Below are 20,850 nucleotides of genomic sequence, written 5' to 3'. Positions count from 1 at the left end.
GCACGGACTGCATTAAATCGTTTTTGGACCTCAGCTGTGTATGTGCTCGCTGTCCCTTTAAGAGGTCTGGTAGGGATTTGCTTTCAGGCGCACGCGAACCGTCCACTACTGGTTCAAACCGGTTTTCTGAGTCTGCGCAGTAAGTGTAAACAGGAAGAAGAGTGCAAAATTAAACACGGTTGACGGGACGTAGAGTGCAAAATTAAACACGATTGATGGACGTCGCGCTGCATTGACAGTATTCAGATTAGTTCGTGCTGCAATATCTGACGTTTTCCGAACATCAAACAGATCGCTTGATCGTCGTTTATTCAATTCTAGCACACGATGTAACGCATTCATTGTCGCAAAGACAGTTCACAGAGAAAACATCGCCCAATTGGTTGGCTGCCTAGTGACACTGACAAACTTGTCGTTTAAAGAAGCTTTCATTTGTTTTCTAAATGGCGAGCAGAAATTGATCGTATTATCAATAAAGAGTGCACGCTACGACTGCGTGGTCTTTTAACGGTGAAGTCTGCTAGTAACGTTAGTTTAACGCGGAGTGTCTATATCCTATTGAATTCCGTGCCAACCAACATGGCCTACTAACCCAGTATCAAATCGGGCGATTTTTTTTCCGTAGTAGAAAAGCGTTGGCTGACGTCTAAACCAGTAACGTCATTTTAAACAGCAGTGTTACGTGCATACGTAAAGATGGTCCAGAAAGACAAAATCATTGAGTCGTCGCAGCCCGAGAGTGAAGCAAATCCAGTGCCAGACGAAGCGGTTGCGGACACGCAAGGTCCAGTGGACGAGCCGTGCATTGGAGTTGAGAGAACAGGCCGACGAAAATTTCTCACTGGTGTTGTAGAGGGTGAGCAAACGGCGTGAACAGAAATGCTATTAAATCTATTAAGAAACCATCAGTGTTTAAATAAAAAAAATCATTTGAATAGACCTTAAGAGGGTTTGCATTGACTGCATGAAGCATGTGGTTCAGGAATGTGTGCCGCATGTCAAAACCTTTTGTTCCACTTGTTTAACAGGCTTCTATGGGCGGCCATGGACAATGGAACAAAGAAAAGAGCTTTTCAGGAGGTATTAAAAACATGTTTATGTATTGTAACGGTTCGTATTGTCTTCAAATTAACATAATGCATCAATTTGATTTATTTGTAATAGGCAGCAGAAATGGGGATTGAACACATATCTATATGCCCCGAAAGATGACTACAAACACAGAATGTTTTGGAGAGAGATGTATTCTGTTGAAGAAGCAGGTGATTGTCATGTCAAGCCTTTTCACTTGGTTTGGTTGGTTGCGCTGTGTATGTCTTGAGTTAATTTGTTCCCCATTTATTTTAAAGATCAACTCACAACCCTAATAAGCGCTGCTAAAGAGCACGGGATTGAGTTCATCTATGCTATTTCCCCCGGTCTGGACATTACATTCTCAAATCAAAAGGAAGTGGCTACACTGAAAAGGAAACTGGACCAGGTAAGAATGAACCAAGTCATCACACTGTGAGCTTCAGTGTTATTCTGGTTTACAATTGTTACATTTCACCTGTCTGTCTTTAATGCAGGTCTCTCATTTTGGGTGCAAGTCCTTTGCCTTACTGTTTGATGACATCGATCATAACATTTGTCCGGCTGACAAGGAGGTATTCAGCTCCTTTGCCCATGCGCAGTTGTCCATAACCAATGAGATCTTCCAGTATTTGGGAGAACCCGACATATTCCTATTTTGCCCCACAGGTAACTAGTCCTAACCAATGCATTTTTATGTGGAGTTCTATCCTATCCACTGCTATAACCTACATTTTCTTTTCTGAAGAATATTGTGGCACGTTTTGTTATCCAAATGTGGCACAATCGCCGTACCTGCTTACAATTGGTGAAAAGCTTCTTCCTGGAATTGAGGTGCTGTGGACAGGTATGCTGTTTTTATTCAGGGGACTTCTGTGTTGGAGTTATACGTCTCCTTTGTATTTTACATTGCCTTTGTTTTTGACAGGTCCGAAAGTCGTTTCAAAGGACATAACTGTTGAATCTATTGAAGAAGTTACAAAGATTCTGAGGAGAGCCCCTGTCATTTGGGACAATATTCATGCCAATGATTATGACCAGAAGCGTCTGTTTTTGGGGCCTTATAAGGGCAGGTCATCAGAACTCATACCTCGGCTTAAGGGAGTCCTTACCAACCCCAACTGTGAATTTGAGTCCAATTTTGTCGCCATTCACACACTAGCCACATGGTATAAGTCTAACATGCACGGAGTGAGAAAAGATGTTGTCATGAGTAAGTATGTCTTCAATAAAAGATCAGTTTATTTAAAAAACGATTTCAGATCTTTATATTGTAGTGTAAACCAGCATTATTGGCTATATTTTTAATCTTGTCCTATTGCAAAAAAGTCTTCATACCTTTTGATTTCTCCTCTTAGCGGACAGCGAAGACAGCACTGTTTCGATTCAAATAAAGTTGGAAAATGAGGGAAGTGATGAGGAGCTAGAAACAGATGTTCTCTACAGCCCACAGATCGCACTCAAGCTGGCTCTTTCTGAATGGCTGAGCGAATTTGGAGTGCCTCATCAGTACAACAGTAAGCATTTGTTCTTTGTTTAGTTTCTGCATTTGGAATCAGCTTGTCGATGTAACAATCTTCTCTTTACAGGCCGACAGGTACCTCACAGTGGTTCTAAAAGCACTTCTATTGACGCTCCTCCCCTTAACGCAACTAGTCTGAGCTCTACCACTCTAGTGACCACAGTCTTCCAACAGCCAATCATGATCCCAGCCGTGCCTCTTGGTGACGAACCACACATACTCTGCAAAGAAGAGGAGGTGGAGGTGGAGAAGGACCTAGATGAAGAACCAATGGAGATGGTTGTAGAGAAACACGACGAGGTGGAGGAAGCTAAAAACGTCAACCAGATCCTCACGGAAATCGTCAAGGCTAAGATGTCTGAAGATCTCAAACCCATGGACACTGATAAAGAGAGCCTGACAGAGTCCAAGTCCCCAGAGATGTCTATTCAGGAGGATTCAGGCAGTGACATCGCACCGATGCAGACTGATGATCAGCTCAATAAAGAAGTGTTTGTTCCAGGTCCTAATGAGAAACCGTTGTTCACAGTAGAGCCGGTTACTCTGGAGGATCTCACCCTGCTAGCTGAGCTTTTCTATCTGCCATATGAGCATGGTCCAAAAGCAGTACAGATGCTGAAAGAGTTTAACTGGTTGAGAGCCAATAACAGTTTTGACAGTGTTAACCCCACAGGAAAGGATCCAGAGAAGGTGAGATGGCAAACTAATTGGTCATTTTTAGCTTGTTGCAAAAACCAAAGCAGTGAAGGATAGGGCGGCACATTAACTTTAATATGTGGCTATTTATTAAGCCACCTTATCACACATTTCCAGTTTTCCATGTGCTGTGAAAATGAGTCCATGCAGAAAATCTGGAAATTCTCAGAGAATAGAACAGAACTTGAGTTTTACTCTACTAAAATATCTCATAGGCTAAAACAGCTCTTGTAAAGAGCATAAAAACAATAATTCATTCCATTTCTATCAAAAATCTTCAGTCAAACAAAATGGTGGAAACGCAATAATTATTTAGACCACTTGGTGGAGCCTTTATAACTGTAATATGTACACTTTGGTAGTTAAAAAAAAGTGTTTAGCAGTTGCTTCTGAGTTGCATAAAAAAGGAGAATTGCATGCTAATGAGAACTTTATCTCCATTTGGTTTACTCAGGTAGCTGAATGGCATTCCAGAGCAGATAACTTTGAAGAGATGTGCTGCTCTGTCATCCAGATGTTCACCAGACTCTCCAACTCTGCCAACAGGACCATTCTGTATGACCTGTATCCCTATATCTGGGATATAAAGAGTATCATCTCAATGGTGAAATCATTTGTTCAGTGGTTAGGTAGGTATAGCGTCACATCTCTTTGTTTTTGCTCAAGGCTTTTTATCCACACTGAGCCCATGAAATACTTCAATAACCATTATACAGTATTAAACTGTGTGCTGTTAACTCTATAGTAAAACCACTTTGTGTCATATCAGTCTGTAAAGCTTTCGCATGTACACTTCATGATTCGTAGGGGCATCTGTGAGATTTCAGGTGCTAAAAATGGACTCCTTAAGCGGATGGCAACGCATATTTTTAGACCCTAGAGCGTAAATTAGCACTTCTCTACAAAAAACTCATACAGCTAAATTCTTATCACATTCAGTTCACACTTATGGTATGAACGGCTCTACGCAGCACAAAAATTTCTTGGGCAAAGTTTGATTTTTACGCAAGTGAAATCTAGATTACGCCGTTACATTTCATTTCTTTGTTTGTAAATATAGTTTTCCTCCACTGACTGGATGCTTTCGTCATTGCTAGCCAATCCCTAGGCCACTCTAGATGGTAGACTGAATTGTAATTGGTTGGCTGTGGTCAGAGTTGCCAGAGTGGGTGCTGCTGCTTGCTGTGCATTAAGTATCATTGTGAATTAACATGGCAACATCCGTTGCCTTCTCTTTCAATCAAGGGTGTGATCGTGAAGGGAAGTAGGCCCCTTAGGCCCTAGCGCTCCGCGCATGCGAACTTTGAACGCAAAGCAGCTGTGTAAGGCTATTCTGGTGCATCATGAACAGTAATTGACATTTTAATACCATAGACCCTCTGTTAGAGTGGTCGTATTATGCTTTTCTGTTGTACTCCGCAAACAACTTCATTGTATGCATTTCTCTAGCTGAACTGGTCTAGGCCGAATATCTTGTTTTTAGCATATTTTAAAGTAACATTTTATTCCATTAAACTATGTAGTATCACGTGATTTTTATTTCTTTGGGCAGTCTGAAAGCACCTTCTCCATTAGGTGGCTAATTTTTTATTGTGTGGGGTATCTATATGACTTACGGTCATTGCTGCAGTTCAGCTAGAGTAATGGATTCTTGTCTAAATGAGGTTTTTGTTGGAAGTTGGTTGAGTAATTATGGCACCAGCATGGCCTGGGTTACCTTGGTAACTCCATTTCATTCACAGGTTTCTGTCCAGCCTTATAACAAAGCAACACAGCAGGCAGCAACCAAAACTGGCATGCCACATATAAGTATGTGTTAAATAATTGTGTTGTTAAAAGTGTGTTCTGTAAAACAAGAATCAAAACATTGAGTATTGGCCCTCCCAATGCCGGATTCCCATTGCACAGCTCTCAGGAAGAGACTTAACTGTGCTATTTATAATGGAATTATAGTAATAAAATAATTTTGTGTGTGGACTCTTCGCTCTTAATATGAATGGAGTGTCTGAAACTTGGTCAATTTCAAGCCAGGCCTGATCTTCCTCCCCGTTCAAAGCAGTGCCGATCGCATTCAGTCAGCGCCTCACTGCTGTTGTGCTGAAATCAATTTACTAACGAGCTCTTCTATTGTTTTTCCCTTAATTATGTACAGATGGAAGAATCCTCAGCACAAGTTTCTACTGCTGTTCGATGGACAGTGCGTTGGAAACTGCGTTTACCTTTTTTTCTTTTGCTGGTTTTGTAGATGTGCATTTTGTTTTTCTTGACATAATCTTTCAATGCCTCAGGAAAAAAGGAAGGGTTTTCGGATGAAGTCACATTTGCGCAGCGATAGCTCAAGCGTTAGATGTTTAACCCCCCTATTATTTCTCTGCCAACTCTAACATTATTTTGTTTCTATCAGTAGGCCCAACTGAAGTGGCTCAGACCAGCTTTACTGCACCATCTTGGGGGAAAATCCAGACCACTCCCCTGTAGTACAACAAACTTTCTTAGTAAGCGGGTTGGTCACAAAATGGGCTTATAATAATAATAATAATACCAAAATAAGAGATATGGGAGTGGTAAAATTCCCCTCAGATGGAGCGTGTGATGTTTGTCCAGCCATATCGCCGGATGTGTGTTAGGTATGATCAAATTGAGTGAAAACAGGAAAACAAGTTTGACTCCTGTGTCTGCGCAGCATTTGCCTTGTTACATGACGCTGAGATCTCATCCCCTCACATTGGTACTGCTAAAATATCTAGAAGTTAATTAATTCTTCCATTGCGAAATTAAGCGGGGTAGCTGCTTGGTGGCAAGAAAAAGCACCCGGTTTTATCTTTGATATCACCGTAGGAGCAAACAGGTGCCAAAAATGGACGTGTGTGTAAAAAGGGGGTGTTGTTTTTTGTAATTTGCCCGTGAAAGGTACAGGTTTTAAAAAGCATGCCAAATGATAAGCTTTTATTAATGAAGCGTTTACAATGGTGGAAAGCTCCTTAGTCATGTGACAAGGCAGATAGGTCTAAATGTGACTTCAGATGAGGTTTAGAACTCAGAGGGCTTACACAGCTGAAGCTACTTATGTGCCAGCGAGCGAACCGATGACGCACAACCAAGAAAATCCCCAAACAGGCTGTCAAAAATGTATATCCAGCGATTCGTAATTGTCTTATCGGACCGCAGTAACGTTCAGTGCTAGGTCCCTTATTGTAACCACACTTTATTATAAACGCTACATTTCACAAAGAATTAGAAAAATAAACTGCTTAAGTTATGTGCCTGAATCAGGCATTGCTGTCAGTGTAAGCCCTCTGTCAACGTATTGTTAAACTGGCAAAAGTTTTTCACAATTAACGCTGAGGTGTAGTTTTTTTAGTGTCTGCGTTTATTTTTAATTGCGTCGTTTGGAAATAAGACACCTCTACCCTATACCCCTTCCCCCTCATTATGCCAGAAAGCCCCTCACATGTTTTCCGCTTGGATCTGATCTCAACAGGGTGTCGTAGACAGTCATCAACACAGTTCTTAAGTGGCGACCAAGAGCCCTGGGCCTTTAGGGGCGGTCTAGCAGGAGAGTTCCAGGTATCCAATATTGAATTACCAGCACAATGTTGCAAGAAGATTTTTTTTTTTTGAGATGTTGGTATGGCTGCAAAATGCTACGGGTTGGTCTGTTAAAGGTGAGCTGTGAGTAGCTGTATATGAAGGGTGTTTTAAAGAAGAAGTTTAAATTGTAACGGGTCTAAAGTCTACAGTAAGATCCAGTGGTTGGGGTGTTGGTTTTTTCTAACCCAGAATCAATTAGGATTTCTTTCAGCAACTGCCCAAATGAGATGCTGCTTTTCCTCTTGCGCCTGCGACAGCGCAACATGGCTAGATTTTATTTTATGACATCTGGTTTCTTTGCAGGATACAGCGCTAAATTATCCTCACATTTTGTCTGCGCATGCGGCTGCGACACTACGCCTGCGCGTGCGACTGCGAATCTGCCTGCATAAAGCTCCATGAACAAATTATTTGTTATCGATCTGGTCCTTCAATTCTTAACATCTCGCAACTATTCATTTAACTATTCAGCCATTTTAAAACAAATAAATGTGAGGTTTGAAACTGGAAGGATTTGGTCATGGAGTTTTGATCTGCGCGCCAGCATCATTATTTTTCTCAACAGGAAGTTCTTGCGCAGCGAAACAAAAGAGCGTGAAAGGAGCATCTCCTTTAGCCAGCAAAGCCTTTCTCAGACCAAGCCTGCGCACTTTCGTTACATTTTGGTTTCTCGTGGGGAAAAAAGGCACGCGTAGAAAAATGAACCGTTGATGATAGATATGCTGTTTACATGCTCTTGCTGTACACTGACCAACCAGACAAGCACATTTATTTGTCAAAGCATTTGTTTTAATGCCGGTTTGGTGTGTGTGTGCAGCTGGAGCAGGTAAACTCAGGCTGACGTTTCAGTAGCAGTTCACTAACTAATATAGAAGAGTACTAAAATATACTACACTTTTGCTTTGATCTTCACAGAGACTGTTGCCAATTGATGGGGCAAATGATCTTTTCTACCAGCCACCACCATCAATGCCCACTTCAAAAATCTATTCCATAAGGCCTTACTTTCCCAAGGATGAGGTAGGCTTTGCATCGACACTTTTATCCATTGTACATTTTACGTACGTTATAATTTGCCTTGCGTTCAGTAAAGCCATCTCTTGTCTCCTGTAGTTTGAAAACTAGATGTTTTACATCTTAAACAAGTTTCAGTTGGCTGCTGGTATTCCCAGCAGAGGTGTCCCAGTTTAAGCTCTGCTTTTAGGTTTATTTGCAGAATGATCTGAACTATTCTGCTGAAACAGCAGTCTGGTCCACCTGTTAGTCTTTAGAAGGATCACACTATGTGGAACGAGAGCTGTCAGATGCCTTCACACGCTGCTTTTCTTCTTTCTCTACCCTCAGTCTTCTGTCTATAAGATCTGCAAGGAGATGTTCACTGAGAGCTGTGAGGGCATTTCTTTCACAGATGAGTCACCAGACCTAATTGGAGACAGGTGCAGTTTGAGCTTCTTCCTATCCAATTTACTCTGTGTTGATTGTTATTTTATTCTAAAATTAAAATTGATGTTTGTCCCATCTTCACCACAGGTTAGTGGGGGTTTTTCTAACAATCAGCCCAGATTACGGCTTTGTACTCGAAGATGAGGAAGGGGTTTGTGGCTATGCTCTGGGCACCGTGGATGTCAAACCTTTCCTGAAGAAACGCAAGGTTAGCTGGATACCATTCATGCAGGAGAAATACAACAAGCCAGACACGGAGAAGGACCTGTCAGAGGCTGAGGTTAGAGTCCACTCTACATTTTACTTTACTTGCATATCAAATCAGTTCATAAAGTGTTTACAGTGATTGTAATTGTTTTATAGAAAATGATGCTAAGCTTCCATGAGGAGGAGGAGGTTTTGCCAGAATCATTCCTCAGTAATTTCCCATCACTCATTAAAGTGGACATTCATGCAAAGGTTACCGACCCAAGTGTTGCCAAGAGTATGATGGGTTGTCTCCTCTCATCGCTAAAAGCCAATGGTAAGTTGCGATACTCTGTGTGACCGGTGTGTTAACACAAGGAGGCGGGGATTTAGAAGTTTTAAGATTGAAAAAGTAAATGTTATGACAGAAAAAAGCATCAATCATTTTTAAGTAAAATTTTGATTTAATTAGAATAGGAAGATTCTAGATAATTCTGAGGTTAAATGCGCAAATTGATACGTTAGCCATGTTAACTTCTGCAGAAACGCTCAGATTTTCTTGTTTCGAGTAAAGCACACTAGTAAGAACATTTTTATATCATGCTGGAGTCCATATCAAGAACATGCTTTCATTAAATCTAAATAGTGTTATCTGATAAATGTTTTCTTTAAGTGTTGGATTAGCATTTTCACTAAATGGATATATTACCTTGGTCTCTGCCTTAGGATGCCATAAAAAGTAGCAGTGATTTATTTCTAAACATTTTCTTCTTGATTTTCAGGCTCACTTGGTGCTTTCTGTGAAGTCCGACAGATGGACAAAAGAATGTTGGACTTTTATAGTAAGCTCGGTTGCTTTGAAGTTGCCAAAATGGACGGATTCCCAAAAGACGTTATTTTAATGGGGAGAAGTTTGTAAATCTGAGCTGCCTAGAAAAACCATCACACATAGGAGCCTCCAAAAACTGCACAAAGCTTTGGCCCACCTTTAAGGTCCAGAAATCTTGCTGCCTGTTCATAAAACAATCAAATGTTTGTCATAGCGACTCTGTTATGGTAGCTCGTTTCATTTAATTATGCTGAATGCACTTCTAGAATTGTGTAGGTGCTGCTCATAGATATTGTTCTTTGCCAGTCAGTGGTGGTGTGATTAAAAGAGTTTGCAGGTGAGTATATATGCACACATTTGTGTGTGTGGACGGGCACGACAAATGGTAAAGAATTGAAGTTTGAGCCTGCAAGAGTAGCTTGAGCTGGCCGAGTGCCACTAAACATGCTTGATCTCTTAGATGCGGCAGTTTGTGTTCAGCACATGTGCATGTTTAAGTTGACATGTATAGATTCTCCAGGCTAAAACTTGCCATTACTTCATATGAGAAGTTCAACCTTACTCTTTCATCACTTGACTATTTTTAATTAGTTCATTTCAACACTTTACAGTGTTCTAGCAATAATCTAAAATGAGGTTGTTGAACAGCCAGGGTTTGTGTTATTGCTTTTCAGAACAATGGAATCAATTCTGCAATTTTCCAGGTGCAGTGCGAGTGAGCTCATATTTAGAGTTCAGAACCATAAAGGTATCCTTTAAAGTATGGTATATTGCTTAATTAATCAGAAAACAGGCAATCTGAACATTTGAATTGGCAGAAGTGAGAACAGTTACCATTATTGTTCATTAAAGCTGCATGAGATATGATTTTGTGGAAGCCTTTGGCATGTGTATTTTCTAATGAAAAGTTTTATTTTGTGTTAAAATGTCTTTTGGTTACTTTACACCCTCACTTGTAATTTGTTAATAAGCTTTACCCTTAAGTTAAAAGTGGTGTATTATAATTTGAGATATACCCTAAATATGACATCAGGTATTTTAAAAATCACACAATTGAAAGCCTTTAAGTAAACTTTCAACCAAGATGATCAGAAAAAGAACTTCAATGAAGCCACAGTATCTTTGATTTTTCCCTTCATTGCCTTTCTAAATGAAGATCTGTCTTTTTTGTTCACGTGTAAAAGCACCACCTTTTTTTGTAATTGGCTTTCTGAGAAATGTACACTCTAAAATGCAAACAACTCCTATGTCAATAATACTTGTCCACATGTATTATACATAATATTCTCAATACTGATTAAACTTAGTTGTATTATTTTATCTAAATTAGAAATAATAGTTTTACCATTTATATTACCCTAAATAACCATGAGCACAAATCACTTCCATAGATTCCTGTATGTAATGATGCAAATAATGCCTGGGTTCAGAAAAAAATGTAAATAGTTATGTGCTTGTGATGGGCCAACCATTTGGGCCTTAACGTTTTCAATATTCACCCCCAAATTAAAGGGGCATTGTACTCTCAAAAAATGGCTATTGTTTATTTGTATGGCAGTCAGAATGCCTTGCTTGGCTCATTGCTTTTTGATTCATCAAATGTAATGTTAAGGGCTTTTTTTTTTAGGTTATATACAATGCCTTTCTGTACCTTGTTGTAATTATGATTATGTGTATGTAATATAGTTGTTATTTCTGTAAGGTTTGTATGTAATTAAGATGGTTATTAAAATGTTAAATAAAAAAATTCCGTAAATCGGACTGAATGAGTGAAAGAAAAACTCCTTATGGATCATAAAAATATCATAACACAAGTGTGATCAGTAATGCCTGTGTGCTTTCAGTCCGCGTGCCCGATCATAAATTGTGAAGAGCAGTCACCTATCCACCATTTTTTTATTAAAGAATAGAAAGTTTAAAATACAACAGAGGCATCCAAACACAAGACATAAGTCTTAAAACATTGAAATCAAAAAGCACATAATAATAGAAAAAGAGAAAAAAGCAATAATTCATATAATATCAAAAGCATTTAGATTCTTCATATTTGGTATAGCTTGTAAGAAAAAATACTATTTTTTCCAATATAAGAAATAGTCGTGGGGATTTCAGAAATCTACTTTTGTTTAAAATATTTAACCATTATTCTAATATTAAGTAAGTAAAAAATACAGTAGGCTACGGCATTCCATGGTATGTTTCTTACTGTTTTGTTTTATTTTGCTTTCAAATAGCATACAACACAACATACAGGGGGATACCAGATCCCACCACATAAAAGAAAATAGAAAACAAATAAACAATATTGTTACACAGTAGGCCTATGCATATTATATAAATATACATTTATTTACCAGATAATACAAATGATCTATCCCGTATTTATTTTATTAAAAGAGATGTTTTAAAACTTAGACTTGTTTTTGTTTGTGCATAGTGACTCAGAAAACCGCACATTCTTTGATATGAAACCGATCTACAATTCACTTCAACGTCCCTGTGTTGATGACGTCATGATTCCTGCGACATTCCTCGCGTAGTACTCGTCACATGTGTTTTGAAAGCGCGACCTGAACCGCACATTCCAGTATCCATTGAATTAATATTACTTACGTTTGAAGAATTATGTCGTTTGTGGACGACGAAGTGTCGGACTGTGAGGTGGGCTCGCGCTCACGATTGGAAAGCTATGTGTTCAGTAAGATCAGTTCTCATAAGTTTGTGTTGCATGCTTTGAAGATTTGCTAACAGCACACACGTGGGATAGGTTAACTGCAGTAGTCAGTTATTTTCTTTATTAGTTGTAATCGTTAATGTTCAATAATGTGACTATTTATATATGTATATGTGTGTATTTTTTAATGGTGACATTTAAGTATTTGTTGTGTGACTCTTATGCTTAAATGCTGTTTTTGTAATCCTGTAGGTTGTCAGCTGTCCTCTGAAGCTCCATTTTACACATTTCAGGCAGATGAAGATGATGATGTGGAACATTTTCTGGAGCTGAGAACGGTTCGTACAATATTACGATCATAATAGCTCTCAGAAGTCTGCGGGTCTAGACTATGATGTGTGTCATGGTCATTTACAATTGTTCTCAAACCATTAGATATGTCTTGCTAATGGTGCCAAAGAGGAGAATAACGTGGTGGAGGTGACCGCTATGAATCATCAGGGAAAGAAAATATCAGTGCCACTAGCAAATCTTCACATTTCCTGTTTGCCCATGGTAAAGTATGAATACCAGAGTTATTGTGTCTCTACATGTTACTTTTGTAGATTATTATAGGTCTTTTAAATTTGTTTTCACTCAGATAAGCCTAGGGGAGTTTGAGTTGATGGCTCCTGTCACACTACGCCTGAAATCTGGATCTGGACCAGTGACTGTCAGTGGGCTACATTTAGTTGGTGAGTTATAAAACGTTCTATTTGATTCCCAATAAAGTCTTTCCTTTTATTGCGACAATACATTGTTTTTGATATTTATTTGTATATTATAATAAATATATATTCCGAGTGCTCATTTCATTATTCTTCCACCCTTTCAGCCACAGAGAATGAAGAGTCTGAAATGTCAGATGATGATGATGAGGAGGAGGAGGAGGAGGAAGAGGATGATAGCGAAGAGGAAATGCCCTTGGTCAAACCAGCAAAGAAAAAGCAGAAGCTTTAATCTAATTTTATAGTAACTCGATTTATACGTTTTATACGATTTTAGATTTAATGTTCTTCTATGATATTGATGGAGAGTGGCTATTTTGTCCGTTTATGTTCTTTCAGAGTTTAAATAGCTAGAAAAGGGTTAAAGCCTCCATGAAGTCAGCTCCATGAACATTTGACTTAAGCGATGCCTCGTGTTTAAAAAAAAATGTGAATTATTATTGTTACACATGTGTACAAGTTTTAAAACCCTCTGCTTTAACTGATTTGTGGTTGCATTGTCGAACGAACTGGGCTGCTAACATCCCAGCCTCCAGTCCCAGTTAGGTGTGACACGGGGATTGAAATCACAGTCCTGTCCAATCCCTGAGCCATGTGACCTCCAGATGTACTATCCCCGCTATTACCACACTTATTAGATGCTATTGAATGCACAGCGGTGACGGTGTACAATAAAACATCTTGATTCCAGCTGTGAAAGCTGTCATTACAGTCTGCATCTGCTTTTGGGCAAAAGCACCAGCATTGTTCTCCACTGTTTTTCTTTTTAAAGCAAAGTATGTAACTTTTCGACTCAGTTTTTGAGGTTTTAAATCCTTGTCTGTTTTTGAAGGACTGACAAAATCAGGGTTTTTGATGGGGTGTTTGTTGAGATCAGTTGTAAAGAACTCCCATGGTTGCCATTTTTGTATTTTTACAGAAAAAATTACGGATTCTGTAAATAAAATTGTTTTAGTAGAGTCAATGCCTGTTTCTACTGTTTTAATAAACAAGCTCATTTATAAATGTGTCGGTCAATTCAGCAGAAAATATTGTGAAGAGAAATTCATGCTTTTGATTTCTTTTAAGCATCTTCCAAATGAACTAAGATAATGTTCTTATCATTAGAAAACTATTAAATGAAATGTCAACGTATTTGTAAATAAACTAGAGAAATAATTATTATTATATAATGTACACATGCACAGCTATAATGCCATTTTAGCTTTCATAAAAACACTACCTGTTTCCATTCCGTTTTTCTCCTGCGGTTCCTTTAACATGACGCCTATAGTCAGTGACGTCACCTAACTCCCCCTAGTAACCCTCGGCGGCGTCTCGGAAGATAGCCGGAGAATATCAAGATGGTGAGAAGTTATCTGCCTCTAGTCTCGTGTCTATTTTTAAACAATTAAAAATGTAACAACGTATTGGAAATACCCGTCGTGTTCAGTCAGTATTGGGTTCATGAACACTTAAGTATTAGCACCAGTAGCTGCTTTGTCTCTTTAAGCTCGGCGGCGTTAAGTCTCATTTGTGTCACGTTTATTTTTTCTCGAAAGGCAAAAGATTTAGTCCCATCATAATGTAAACACTACACAAACTTTGTAACCTAATCCGATTTCGATGTATCCGGTATGCCAGGAGACCTGTGTCAAAGATGGCTACATTTATAATATATAATATACTATATTTTCTGGTTGGATTAAATGCAATGGTTTCTATATAGGTGCCATGATCTCAAATGCTTTTCTTGAGCTTTGATGGCGTTCTTGAATGAAAGATAATGTTTTCCCTTCCTTCTAGTTTGGTTTTGTATTTCAATAAATGTTCTGGTTATTGAGCAATGTCATTTTATTCCAGGGTTTGCTGTCAATCCTTAGAAAACTAAAGAGTGCTCCTGACCAGGAGGTCCGTATTCTGCTCCTGGGATTAGACAATGGTGGGAAAACAACACTTCTTAAACAGCTCGCCTCTGAAGATATCAGTCACATCACACCAACACAGGTAGCGCACGTTGTATTTCACATCGTCTATTGTGCTCTTTATCAAAAATGTTGATGACAATAGCCAAAAATGAAAAGCAACAGTTTTTCGAAGTGCGCTTTACAGTTCATTAACAGATCATTTGCATGAATGTAGATCAATAACATATTTGATTTCATTCTTATTTTTCTTAATCGCAGTACAACCTTACAGTAACTTTGTGTTCCTTTGTCCCTGCCAGGGCTTTAACATTAAGAGTGTGCAGTCTCAGGGCTTCAAACTGAATGTCTGGGACATTGGAGGCCAGAGGAAGATTCGGCCGTACTGGAGAAACTACTTTGAAAATACAGACGTGCTTGTGAGATCTTTGAAAGATATAAGTAGAGATCCCTTATTTGCTTTACCTTATTTTTGACGCTCTTATGTTTTTGCATTTCAGATTTATGTCATAGACAGTGCAGACAGGAAGAGAATTGAAGAAACAGGACAGGTATAAAATCTGTCTGTATAGCAAATATACTGATCATTGATTGGTGTCTTTATTATAAACCACTTGCAGGATTTGTACAATATTTATGTTTTGTAATGATTAAAATTGCATAATTGATGTACAACGCGAATACTTTCTTAATATGCATTTCTGTCATCACAGTGACTGCGAATGAAGTGTTTTATTGAATGACACACCTGAATCTGAAATATTGTGTGTTGTGCAGGAGTTGTCTGAGCTACTGGACGAGGAGAAACTCAGTGGCGTACCCGTTTTAATCTTTGCCAACAAGCAAGACCTGCTGACAGCGGCTCCAGCGTCTGAGATCGCTGAAGGCTTAAACCTGCACACCATTCGGGACCGCATGTGGCAAATCCAGTCCTGCTCCGCTCTTACAGGAGAGGGAGTTCAAGTGAGTTCATCTATCTTCGTTCACTCTTTATTTGTTTTCACCTACATGAAAACCTTGAAGAAAACCTTCAAATTGCTACAGTGATAATGTATTTTAATGCACCATGAAACCGTATTTGGCATTTTTACACAATGTATTTTCTTCATTCAGGACGGCATGAATTGGGTCTGCAAGAATGTTACTGCAAAGAAGAAGTAGTGACTCTAGCTCCTTCTGTTCGCCGATCCAGAGAATGTGAAAAGCTCTGTGGGCTGTGTGGGTTCTCTTCCAGCTTGTTAAATGAAGGTGAACCCCGATGCCAGCTTGCAATGTTAAGGGAATGTTTCTGACCCTAACCCATTGGGGGCCACCTAACATATCACCATTCTCTCTGTAAACACTGTGCAATAGCACGTTGTTCTTTATAATATTACAGTCAACCACTGAAGTTGTACGTGTGTTAGATCTAGTTTGGCATCAATTCTTGGAACACATGGAATATATTTTTCCACATCATGGATTTCTTAGTCTTGTTTGTTGTAGATGTTTTATACTATGCTAGATTTTATTACAGACTGTTGCATTAAAAAGAGAAAGGATTACTTGCATTCCCTGTGTCTGCTTTGGCTGGCTTGAACCGCAATGGTATGAAAGCCAAGCTGTCAAATATTTATCTGAGGGATGAATGTAGAGCTAAATCACATGGCAAAGCAGTCAACCCAGTCTTAGTTGACAGGTGTGCTTGTAACAGGTTTAACAAGCTTAAGCATCTGGTTGTTGAAGAAGAGGTTCTTTGTATTTATGAGGGCAAAAGCATTAATTTCACACAATGTCCTTGTAAATGAACAGTTAGAAGATCTCTTTTACAAACAGGAAATGAGTTTAGAGCAGGTGGTGCTGTAGCAAAACTGTTTATAGCCTCTAAAGATTTTTAATCATGTCTTGTTTGTTCCGTCTGTTATACCAAATTAAACGAGACGTTTTAAAAGGTGTGTATCTTTGTTTTACATTTTTGTGCTTGTGGGTTTTATGAGGGTTTTGGGTGCTTTGTCCACTCGATCGTATGATGTTTATCTGATCAAAATGAGAGACTGAGTAATATCTCAGTGAGACACCTAGTTTCAGAACGTTATTTCAGTCTATCATTCTTTCCACAGTCATCTTTTATTCTCTCTCTATATGTATATACACTAAAAAAGCCACCTTTGGCTATGACACGTTTACTCTGCCATGGTTTCAACGGCCTCCAATGTCACATTCTTTTTGTTTAGTTTTATTTAGATTTTGAGCCACATCATGTTATAGCACATTTATCTTAAAATGAAATTAATTTTCTTTGAATGCTGTAGATCAATGTTGTCAATGTTTAATGACCAGTATGACCAGCAATCTTTCAATTATGTATGATGGACTGTAAAGTGACTTCAGCTCTGGTCAGCTACATGAACACAGCACCAGGTTCTGTGTCTGTCGATCAATCTATTGAGAAAGAAAGAAAGAAAGAAAGAAAGAAAGAAAGAAAGAAAGAAAGAAAGAAAGAAAGAAAGAAAGAAAGAAAGAAAGAAAGAAAGAAAGAAAGAAAGAAAGAGAGACATTGGCAGGTGATATTGCCCTGACCTTGTGGTCCACTGGGGCTCCCTTCCCCACTCAGAGGAGGGGGCTAATGTCACACCTCTGTCAAATCCTGCGTTGTTATGGCAACTTCTCCAGCTGCTTTATGGTCATGTCAGAACTGTTAAATGTGTAGAGACTTGCTGCTTTTGTAACGGCACACATTCTTTCCCTGGAGCTGCAATGCACCTTAGCATAGTTCTCAGAAATCAATACCTTGATCTTTGTAACTGAAATTCATGTGAATTCCTAAAAGTCTGTTATTGGCAGAAATAAACTGAGAGATGATTTATGCTTGCTTACGTTCTCAGTTCAAGCACTCTGTAAACAGTACATTCTTAAAGCACAGAGTGGTTTTTTTTGCCATGGGGCTTTCAACATCTTCATTCACAGATCAGACAGTGAGGCGCAGGCATTGGCTGTTTTTTCAGAGTTTGTCCCCTGAATGACACCCTACCAGAACTCTCCAAATGGACCACCTGGACTGTGAAGGACATGGTGATGATGAGGTGTGTCGTTTGCCATTGAGACCATACCGCTCACTCCTAAATCAGGTTCATGGACACTTTCTGGGTTATATCGAAACGTATACACTACCTGTCAAAAGGTTTAGAACAAAAAATATTTTAGCATTTATGTTTAGATGCCTTAAATGGACTGAAATGTGCACAAGTTTGATGAACTTCTGGTGTTGTCATAAGTCGGGATATCAGTTTATGGTTTATCATGCTGTTGTTTGATATCCGTGATAAAAACTTAAGGCTTATTCACACTGATCCAGCAAACAAATTTGTTGAAGTTTGTTGGATCGGTGTGAAACCGCTGTTGGTGTTTGTTGGATCAATTAAGTTTGTTGGTGTTTGTTTGATCAGTGTGAATTAGCCTTAAAACTTTATTTAAAAGGAAAAGACGACTTTGAATAATGAAGAAAGAGTAGCCAATATGAGACCAGAATAGATGAGAACTTTTAATATTGTTTAAAAAGCAATTGAGAGTGTTGATAACATGCAAAAAGGACATTTTTGCAAATTCTAAAAAGTTTTTCTGATAATATATCTAACAGTTTTGATTTATTTTTGTATATTAGTCAACATTATTCCTATAGTTACATTTGTGTTGTTCCACAGGTTGACAGGTTCGAGTTTACAATTACTTAGTAGTACTACACTAAAATGTAAAAAACAATATGAATTAGTAAGCAAGTCTTCTAAACTGTATGACCAGAAGTGAATGTTCACAACAACACAATATTTTTAAAACCTATATGTCCGTACATGTTATGTGTCCATATATTATTTGATCTTCCATAACAAATATTTTGTTAAATTAGGTCTTCTAAAATGGAATAGCCAGTATTCAAGTGTGAACTCTCTCTCTCTTTGTTACACAAAAATGTGGATATTGAATCCTGCTGACACCATTTCCCAATTCAATTTCCCAACAAATCTTCAGTTGCGTTTCAGTAATCTCACTGGCCTACGATGAATCATAACTACACAGACACAGTAATCTACAACAATTACAGTAAATGAATGGTCCAATATTTCAATGTGAATATTGATGACATAGATTACCTGGAATTGTTCCTCATTTAAAGAGACAGAACAGGAGTGAACATCTCATCCGTCGCGAGTAATGAGATTATGTCATCTTGCGTTCGCCTTACACAATCATATTAAGTGTTTCTGCTTGAATGGCTATATACTTCACAGAAGTGTGCCATCGTTTTGCTTGAGCTATAGCAAGTTTGCTCATGTCTGTGTGTGAGAGAGAGAGAAAGAATGAGGAGAGAATGTTCTCCTGTGTCAGCTCATCCGTTTTTCATCTCGTTGGTGTGTATTTGCTCATGTTCACCAGGGTGTGGCCTGATGAACTTGACAGCTGTGCGTTACCATGGCTGCCGAATGTGTGGTGTGTGTGTGTGTGTGTGCATTCCTCTGTGCAGGGGCCTCAATGAAGGTGTGTTTTACTGCCGTTGTTTCGCCGGGAGTGTGTCAGCTGTTGTGCAGCTGCTGCATGCATTAGCAGGGCTGAAACCATGCACATTTATCCATCTCTTCCTATGACACATCACACTTCTATTTCCAAAACCCTCAGTCTAATCAAAGAACATCCACACAGGTCAGCGAATGTTACAGTGATCCTCTGGGTTCATATTCCTGTAACGGGAGACGGGGGGGGAAATCTGCTCCTCTGGCCGTTTTCTTTGTTACCTGAGTATCTCCAAATGATTAACACTGGGGCCTGGGAATTCAGCTTGAAAACACACGCACAGTGTTTCCTGTAAGCCTTGACACTAAAGCGGATGAATTTATGCAGTTGTGAGTCATAATAATAATTGTATTTACCTAGTAATTTAATACATAAAAGAAGATATTTTGTGTCCATGTGATGGAAGTCAATAGGGTCCAATGTTGTTGAAATATCTACTTTTGTGTTCTGCAGACCGATGTGAACAAATGAGAAAATAATGTTCATTTTTGGGTGAACAAAATCCTCCAAACACCCACAGTCCCGGTCGCTCTCCTGACCCTGTAGCTCCAGGCATCACCTCACAGGACCTAAGCGGGATTTCGGATTATCCTCCCTGGCTTTAGGGATTGAAGTGCCGATAATAAGATTCACAACATACAAATTCATACAAATTATCCACCCTTTAAAATAGTCACGAATTCCCATGAGATTATGTATACAGTTGTTAATACCAGGTGCAAATGACAATTTGTCTCGACCAGCTACATGCTGAGATCATCTGAGACAGATGTCAGCACCAGGTGGAAAGGCAAGCAAAAGACCTGAATGTTTGGCAGCGTGGAGAGGTCAGCAGCTTTGTCCTGCACGGTTTTGTCAGATCACCTCAGTTTTAGAAGGTATTTATATTGTTTTGATTTTAGAAAGAACTATATACTATATACTTTTCTGGTTTGATAACCTGCAAATTCTCAAACAGGCAGCAGTGCAAATGTGATCCAACATCAGTAACCATTGACATCATTCTCTTTACTAAGGGCGATGTTTTAATAATTTATTACAAAGGAAGAGAAAGCAAATATGAGTATTGCAGAAAAAATGAAGCTTTTGGACTAGAGGTGGACCGTGTTTGTGCTGGGCTTATTGGGAACATCAATACAGAAGACCCTGAAGTCTTTGTGCAAATATGTCCACACCCACCTCCCTAACCCCTCACGTGTACATACACGCTTGCTTGAAACTGTCAAAGAAATACCTTCTTAATCACTAATTAAATGTATTCTTTCCATTTAATCTCCATTCTTAGTCCACGCTCACTCCAGGAAATATGTCCATATAGAAGAAAGAGCCAAGCTGAGCTGCTGCCACGTTTGTGTTTTGCAATCGATCTTTCCGGCAGGCTTGAATCCTCCCACGGCCTGCAATGAGCCAGCATGAGCAACCAGCGTGATTAGCATCATGGGACGGTGGTGCTCAGAAAAAACCCCATTGTGGTGCTCTGAGAGCATATGGCGTGTCCACCCACAGCAAGCTGAGGGGAAAAGAGGACTGAGTCTAGTCACATTTCTAATTGGTCAAAATATGTGCTTGTGTGTGTGGCCGTGTATGTATGGGGTTGTGGGTGGAGAGGGGTCAGAATGTTA

General features: G+C 39.1%; 3 protein-coding genes across 3 annotated transcripts; all 3 read left to right on the top strand.

Annotated features, from left to right (window-relative positions):
- The first annotated feature begins 84 nt into the window (after positions 1-84).
- Positions 85-11,110, top strand: oga (O-GlcNAcase). The gene is made up of 16 exons (XM_079472656.1): positions 85-856; positions 1,029-1,080; positions 1,165-1,262; positions 1,350-1,480; positions 1,569-1,740; positions 1,820-1,918; positions 2,000-2,284; positions 2,430-2,588; positions 2,661-3,283; positions 3,744-3,918; positions 6,771-6,856; positions 7,796-7,900; positions 8,225-8,316; positions 8,411-8,603; positions 8,687-8,846; positions 9,292-11,110. Exons 1-16 carry the CDS (start codon positions 697-699, stop codon positions 9,426-9,428), a joined length of 2,727 nt encoding a protein of 908 aa, XP_079328782.1. The 5' UTR covers positions 85-696; the 3' UTR covers positions 9,429-11,110.
- Positions 11,111-11,811: 701 nt separating this feature from the next.
- npm3 (nucleophosmin/nucleoplasmin, 3) lies at positions 11,812-14,008 on the top strand. Its single transcript, XM_079473864.1, has 5 exons — positions 11,812-12,036; positions 12,265-12,350; positions 12,448-12,567; positions 12,653-12,746; positions 12,887-14,008. The coding sequence occupies exons 1-5, from the start codon at positions 11,964-11,966 to the stop codon at positions 13,009-13,011; spliced, it is 498 nt and encodes a 165-aa protein (XP_079329990.1). The 5' UTR covers positions 11,812-11,963; the 3' UTR covers positions 13,012-14,008.
- Positions 14,009-14,019: 11 nt separating this feature from the next.
- arl3a (ADP ribosylation factor like GTPase 3a) lies at positions 14,020-16,617 on the top strand. The gene is made up of 6 exons (XM_079473863.1): positions 14,020-14,125; positions 14,622-14,765; positions 14,986-15,102; positions 15,184-15,234; positions 15,461-15,646; positions 15,797-16,617. The coding sequence occupies exons 1-6, from the start codon at positions 14,123-14,125 to the stop codon at positions 15,842-15,844; spliced, it is 549 nt and encodes a 182-aa protein (XP_079329989.1). The 5' UTR covers positions 14,020-14,122; the 3' UTR covers positions 15,845-16,617.
- Positions 16,618-20,850: the final 4,233 nt, after the last annotated feature.

This window comes from Barbatula barbatula (assembly GCF_947034865.1).
Source record: "Barbatula barbatula genome assembly, chromosome: 14".
Lineage (NCBI taxonomy): Eukaryota > Metazoa > Chordata > Actinopteri > Cypriniformes > Nemacheilidae > Barbatula > Barbatula barbatula.
The sequence above is the reverse complement of the archived record's forward strand: the minus strand, read 5'-3'. Positions and strand labels throughout refer to the sequence as shown.